This window comes from Corvus brachyrhynchos, unplaced genomic scaffold (genome assembly GCF_000691975.1).
Source record: "Corvus brachyrhynchos isolate BGI_N302 unplaced genomic scaffold, ASM69197v1 scaffold466, whole genome shotgun sequence".
Classification (NCBI taxonomy): domain Eukaryota; kingdom Metazoa; phylum Chordata; class Aves; order Passeriformes; family Corvidae; genus Corvus; species Corvus brachyrhynchos.
The window spans coordinates 1614387-1621776 of record NW_008238635.1 but is presented as its reverse complement, the minus strand read 5'-3'; the positions used below and the strand labels follow the sequence as shown (position 1 = coordinate 1621776).

Below are 7390 nucleotides of genomic sequence, written 5' to 3'. Positions count from 1 at the left end.
GAAAGAGTAATTCTGTGAAACGAAAAGACTTTCCCAAAGTCTTTTCATCCCAAATCCCCTTGAGTACGGATTTTACACTCAGTAAGTTCACTGTGGAAGGTTTTCCCACTCACTAGACACAAGATTTCATATACATATGAAGAATAAATGTAAATGGCTTAGAATCCAGCATTTTATGTGAACCTGTAAATAATACCCCTCTGCACAGCCATGCCTCCAACTCTGCAGCTTTGGGCTGCTGCGTGGGGATGTGTAATCTAGGAATGGACTGAGCAGGAAAACCGGGCTGATCACACCCACTGGTCTGGCGTGGGGGGAATAACCACGTTCATTAATACAAGGGAACCCTCTGTTCACCGCTCAGCGAAAACCCCCATGGCCGAAAGAAGCGGAGAGCAGTTCTCCGTGTCTCCACAGCTTGTCGCTCTCTCACTCCACAACGCCAGGTATTTCCCAGCCTCAGGAAGCGCCGAGGTCGCAGGCGTGGGCAGGCACAACTCGGGCTGCAGCCCGGGGAGCTGCGCGGCCAGGAATGAATCCTGCGGCTCCCCCCGGCCCCGGAGCCCTTGGCTTGCTCAGGCTGCTCCAGGTGGGAGCTGCTCTATCCCAAACATTTTGTTACACTGGGAATTCCTTCCCCTCCAACCTCTGCAATTACACAAACACAAGCACAACTGGAGCATAGAGAGGGGGGTTTAGAATCAGTGCAAACAGAGTCCAAACTGTTTAAAGTTAAAGTTTATTTGTATTCTTTGTAGGAATATCAATAAAAGTCCTCAAATGTATCTTATCTGTACATATTACAAGAACCTTCAAAAATTGTTCACAGAACAAAAATAAATCTTCTTTAGAACAAACCCAGGCAATGAAATGCAGAAATGGATCTCAGAGACCAAACAGTCCAGTGCTACAAGCATAAAAATACGGCTTGAAAAACAAGTTTATTCCTTTTTAAAGGTGTACTTTGTTGAAATAAAAAATAAATTATTTAGAGCTATCATTGTAAAACAGTTCTGTGTAGTAACACTCTTATTAAGGCCCTTGAGACAGAAAATCTATTTTTGCAGGTAGGATTCCTGGCAGGTATGATCTGTAAGGACATGCTCACTCTCCTAGGAGTTAACTTAGTGTGAAGAAGGAAACACCTAAAAACATCACCCTAAATTTAACCCTTTTTCCTCTGGCAGACTCAGCTGGATACCTGTGGCTGACCCTGCCCACCACTGATGGAAATACACATCATGGTTCAACTTGGCCAGGAATTGTTCTCCAGGAACAACACAGACATTTTTGCAGAACACAAGCAGAACTCATACACACAAGTAAGTATTGCTGACACATTCCATGGACATGGCTGTAAAATTCATGGACTTCTGAGTTAAAACCTGGTGGGTTTATGCAAGCATCAAAACATGAAATGGGGGAAAAATTCACAGCCAACCCAAAGCAATTACATGAATGCAAAAGAAACCAAATTTTTTGGATGATTTATTAGATGGATAAAGAATTCATTAGTGGATACACCTCATATTTTCGAACTAGAAAATACACACATCCCTTTCCATGCTCCTGTAGAGTCCCTGCCTGAGTTATGCCACTGGAGAGGAATGTGGTAAAATGTGTAGCTGTATGAATCTGTGCTTTTGTGCATATCTGCCCATTTCTGATACACCAGGGGAGTAACAGCCGGTAATTCCTAGAGGTGAAATCTATTCCCCTTAAAAAAAAAGGTCTGAATTGCTAGTGTTGCAAAGAACAGGGATTTACAGGATGCTGCCCCTAGGCTGTGCTCCCTGTGTCCTCTCAGTGCCTGTCCCTTGTCACCCTGCTCACCTCACACACTGCAGACACACCACACACAACGTGCCAAGAGGCCACACACAAGAGGCTGCTCCATCTCCCTGCTCTGTTGTGCTGGCCATGAGCTTTTCCTGAGCACTCAAGAAGCCCAGGTGGCCTTAAGGTTTGGAGAGAACCCTCCTAGAACGGTTCCGATGTGGCCAGCACTGACTGAGACACCAGGATGGGGTGACTTTCCTGTTCAGTCTGAGGAACACACGAGCGAGCATTCCTCCTGCAGGCTCTTCAATTTTTCCTGCACTACTTCATCTGTTCCCCAGTGAAAGCAGCAGCTCCTTGCACAGCCTTTGCTCAGAGTGTGAGCCCAAAGCCAGCATCTGCCATGCTCCCCATCGCAGGTTGCACCATTTACTCCCTCGCTGCTGCAGAACCCACTGACTGTGAGTCTAAACCCAAACGTGATCAGGCCCAGGCAGGGCTCCTGCTGCTGACAGACACATGGTTTAGTGCCACTTGGATTTGATCAGTCTGGACAAAATAGAAACTGGCATTTTCACATATTGTCAGCTTGAGGCAGCTGAAAAATTTTCTGGAAGGCTGCTCGGTAACAAACTAGGAGAGACAGCTGCCTGCAGGACTCAGGAGCAGTGTTTTGTGCTGCAGCAGATCAATTCCAGTCTTGCAGCACTGACTCTGCAACCTTCACCCCTCTGGGTTCTGCAGGCAGTGACTCCTCGGGAGCAGGAGCTGGAGGAGCATGCTTGGCACCCTGGGGGAGAAACTGCAACAGCAGAGAAAACAAGCAGCCCTGCAAAGAGCTGGGAGACCAGAGTGAGGGGTCAGCCTCTGAGAGAGCCGCTGCTTTTTCCTACAAGCATTCTACAAGTTTGAGAAATGCACAGGAGAAGGTACAGCATTAGAATGAAGTACTACCAAAGAGCTCACCGAAACAGGTGGATATTGGGGCAGGGATTATTTCCCCTCTAAAAATCCAGGCTGAAATGATGCCCCTAGTGCATTTCTTTGCAGAAACCAAAGTGGACACCTCAGAGCCCTCAACATCAAACCACACAGCTCAGCCAGTGACCTCTGACATTACCAGGGCACTGGGGAGCTCCAGGGAAAGGTGTTTCCCAAAGGAATGCCTGAATAACTCTCCTAGAACAACACATCTGCTTCTGCCTTGTTCTGTCAGTGCAGCCCCACAGGCACTCACTCTCACACCTCGGTCATGGCACACCCACAATCACCTGCACGGTGCCACGAGGGAGCAGTTCACACGCCCATCCCAAAGGGATGGGAACACGTTCCCCCATGCTACAGCTGTGCAATTACAGTACATGGCTACAGGGACATGCAGATCCCACCGAAATACCCCACAAAAAGGGTTTGTGTAAAAGAGCCCCTCACATGACAGGTTAACACAAAGTGGAGAAGTTGCTACGGCTGCAATGCCTGAAGGGAGAAGGGAGGAACTCAAAGGCACAGTTTGAGGACTAAAAGATCAGAGGTCAGCAAGGATCTAGAGCTGGAAGACGGTTTGGAAAGTATGGAAAAGTAACCACTGCTGAGCCAACGCAGAGCACAAGCCCAGGTGTGTCAGTGCCGGCGGCACCAAGTCCCGGCCGAGCAGCCGGAGCAGCTTTGATCCCAAAGAGCCAAGTATTAATCCCAAATCCCAACTCGCTGCAGACTGCTGTGCTCCAGGAGGCCTGGCTAGGATGGCTGCACACACATCCTGCAGCACAAGGGGCTCTGCACTGATGCCCACTCAGTCACAGAACACATGGGGGTGGTGACGGTAGCTCGAGTGTGGTGACACCAGAGCACACACACTGCTCTGCCACCTCCTGCATCAGCCACAGAGCTGGGATGAATTCATTTCCAAAAAACCAGGCAAACCTGGCAACAGACACCGCATTTGGGTCTCGGTATTCCCAATAATTCACGTGCAGGGAACTGGCTCAGACACTCCTGCGTTTTTCATGAGACAATACCACACCGAGGGACATCTCAAGGTTTTGTCTCAAATTGAAGTAAACTTTTCCAATTTCCACAGCATGTGTGAATGGTTAATCACACTTGCTGTTATCAGGACATTTCTGTAATTAAAAATTTCCATCAATGCTACAATAATTTCATTTACTGCGAGAGTCTGGGGGCTAGAAATGCACAGCAAAAACTGGAAGTAAAAATTCACACTTGACTCCAGAATCTGGGATTTAAAAAAAACCAAACCTCTCTCAGATTAAATATTGTGGCATTTTATGAAATCATGAGAATTGACCATACCAAGCCATTTACTATTTATCTGTTACAGGCTGTGAATGCCACTAGCTCCCAGGAGAAGGTCACTTTGGAACAATATCCCATTCACATACAGTCTGGAATCATGCTTCTCTAAAACACTACTGAAAGGAACTGGAGATGAAAACTTAGTCAAAACTCCTGAAGAAAAACTGGTGTGTACAGAAGTCAAAAAACAAAAAAACAAAAAAAACCAAAAAAAACCCCCAAAAATCATCCCTTTAAAGTATCCAGAGAAAGGAAAATTTCAGCAGAAATGGAAGATCTTTCAACAAAGGTGCAGAAAGCACCTTTCATTGGAACTACATTGGCTAAGCAAGTGGCTGAAACAGTGAAAATAAGTGAGCATTAAAATACAAAAATCCTCTAGAAAAAGGGACTTTTGCATATGGAATTTCCTGTGCTGGGCACGGGCACCCTTTGGTTAGCCCTTTCCTGAGAGGATTAACCTGGCTGTTCCCCATGGAGAGCAGAGAAGGAATTCAGGGTGCTGCTGCACAGGGCGTATGGTGGGGATTGGCTAGAAATTGTTAAAAAAGTATTTACAGGTCTGTAAGTTCTCCAAACAGAAAATATAAAACTGCATTAGAACTGGGGTAGAAAAGAAAGAATCCTACCACCAAATCCTGCAGATTCCCTCTGTCTGACAGGAAGCCTGACTGTGCAAATTCCAGGAACCCAGCTTGCTGCTCCCACTTTGTACCTTCTTCAGAAAGACTGTTCTTTGACAGAGTCCTATCCAAAGTAGGTACAGGACACAGCAAGAGCCAGTTCTCTTGCTAAAATGTTTGCTATCAAGTTTGCATTCAGCTAAAGACCAGCTGGGGAAGAGGGGAATAAACCCAGCCAATGAGTTTTTCCTGTGGAATTCATTTCCCTCCATTCATGTCCTTGTACCAGCCAGTTGCTGTCTCGGGTCACCCACTGCTCACCTCTCTCACCCACAACACACACACACACACGCTCCCCTCTTCCTCCTCCCAGGACTGCAGTGCTTTCAACAAGAGAACAACAACAACAGCAACAACAATAACAACAACAACAACAACATAATAATAATAATAATAATAAAAAAAATAGCAATAATTAAAAAATCTACAGTATTCACTTCCTTTTGGTATATTACATTGGCATTTTCTGTACACAACCCAAGAGCTCCCTCTATTTACACAGTGATCCTGAAGGAATTTTTCTAGGGAGCTTGGTTCTCCTGGCCCTGAGTGGGGAATTAAAGCCCACCCTTCACAGAGTTGCTTCTTCAACTTTATTGAATGTACAATACTATCTTAAAACAATTTAAAATACAACTTTAAAATACAATTCTAAAACAATTTTAGAACAATTCTAAAACAATTTTAGAACAATCTTTAAACAACTTTAGAACTGTTTTCAAACAACTCTAGAACATTTTCAAACAACTTTAGAACAATCTTTAAACTTTAGAACTGTGTTCAAACAACTTTAGAACAATCTTTAAACTTTAGAACTGTCTTCAAACAACTTTAGAACTGTCTTCAAACAACTTTAGAACAATCTTCAAACAATTTTAAAACTATCTTCAAACAACTTTAGAACCGTCTTCAAACAACTTTAGAACAATCTTCAAACAGCTTTAGAACCATCTTCAAACAATACAAATTTCCTTTAATAGAAGAACTATGTGCAACAATCAGCGGCGGAGACGCGTCTTGGCTCTGCTCTGTCTTCCTCTTCCACCTGTGGAATTAGAAACTGCTGTTCTTAAATTCACCATTCTCCGTGATGGAAAGCTTGGGAGGGTTGCCATTCCGGACGTGCATGGTGCAGCGCTCCTTTACCTGCGTCAGGGCACCCATCAGGCGTGTGTTGGCCGAGTCCAGGAACGCGATCCGCTTCTCCTGCAAAGACACCCCACAGCGTCAGAGCTGCAGCGCACGCCCCGCGCCCATGGCGGGAGCGTCCCGGGCCGGCCGGGCCGTGCGGCTCCGGGCAGAGGCAGCTGGGCCAGCATTCCCTGGCGAGATGGGCTGTCTGCCTCTTTCTGTTTTCGGGGTGCCACGGGCTCCTCTGCGGCTGCTTGGGCCCTCCGGGTCTCTTTGAGCGATGGAAGGCGACAATCGGAGTTACAGCGGGGAATTGATCCGGGCACGGAGGCTCCACCCAGCCAGCCTCCAACGAGGCAGGATTGTGCCACAGGGGAGTGGGAGGGTGTCGGTGTTAATAACAATGGTAGCCAAATTCAGTATTAGTTTTTAGAAGTACGTTAGAAAAACAGAAACAGGCAGCAGAAAATAAAAGTGGTGGGGGTTTCATCTGCCAGAGAAAAGTGCAAGTGGTATCTACCGACCATTGTCTCTGTGTTTTGGATGGAGTGTGCTCAGAGTAAACTCATGGGATGCTTGAAATAAATAAATAATAATAAAAAAAGCAGATAATGGCAGCCTGCGGTGATGGTGCAACAGTGACACAGAAGCAGCAGCCAAAGCTAACGCTAAAGGTTACTGGAGGTGAGGGGGAGAGGGCACTGTGGGTGGAGGGAAGATGCCATCAACAGAACACAAAGAACAAACACGGAACACGCTGCTCCTAGACCCATTCCAGCTCGGGGGGCTCCTGGGCTCCATGAATCCACGTGCCTGGTTGATTGTCCTGGCACAGAACGTGCCACCCTCCACCTGGAGCAGACAGCTCAGGGATGTGTGCTAAATTGACATAACTCATCACCAGCCCCAGCCTGCTAACAGTGGGACACCTGCAGTGGGATACAGCACCGGAGGGGCAAGCCAAGGAGTTGTCAGCACAACCGGAGATGACAATTTTCATCTTTCCGAAAAAAATAATAGTAATGCAGCTGCAGAAGGCAGTGCTAGAGACAACAGGAAGGTAACTGTGCTCTCCGTGCCACCAGCTGATTGGCTTTTGTTCTTTGAGAAGGGAAAATGTCTAATTTGTTCGACTGAAACAAGCTGCATGTGGGAACTCTTCCCAGTCCAGCCCATTGAGAAACAAAATGGAGGGAAAAATGATGCACAGAAGGCATAAACATCAAGGAACAGTTCAGCCACACTGCTCAGGAGACTCCCGTGCTGCCACAGCCCCTTGGGATCCGGACCCCAGCACATCAGTGCCTGCTACAGCACTAACCAGCAATGTTTGCTTTTCCCAGCACCCAGCTCGGGTGCAAAAACAAAGCAGAATTTAAGTCCTGCTTCTGTCACAGCCCTGAAGACACTGAGCTCTGTGTAAAGCCAACGGAGGACGAGGAGGAGGCACAAGGCACAAGGCTGCCTTAGCCCTCATCCTG

The 7390-nt window shown here is 46.8% G+C and overlaps 1 protein-coding gene across 13 annotated transcripts in view; it reads right to left on the bottom strand.

Annotated features, from left to right (window-relative positions):
• Positions 1–722: 722 nt before the first annotated feature.
• RASAL2 (RAS protein activator like 2) overlaps positions 723–7390 on the bottom strand; it is a 168135-nt gene continuing 161467 nt past the window's right edge. For 11 of the 13 annotated variants that reach the window (XM_017737426.1, XM_017737425.1, XM_017737424.1 and 8 more), the window contains one exon: positions 723–5984. In XM_017737426.1, the coding sequence (XP_017592915.1) occupies positions 5854–5984 (131 nt within the window). In that variant the 3' untranslated portion in view covers positions 723–5853. The remainder of the gene's footprint in view (positions 5985–7390) is intronic. The other 2 variants (XM_017737422.1, XM_017737423.1) reach the window with 1 other exon arrangement.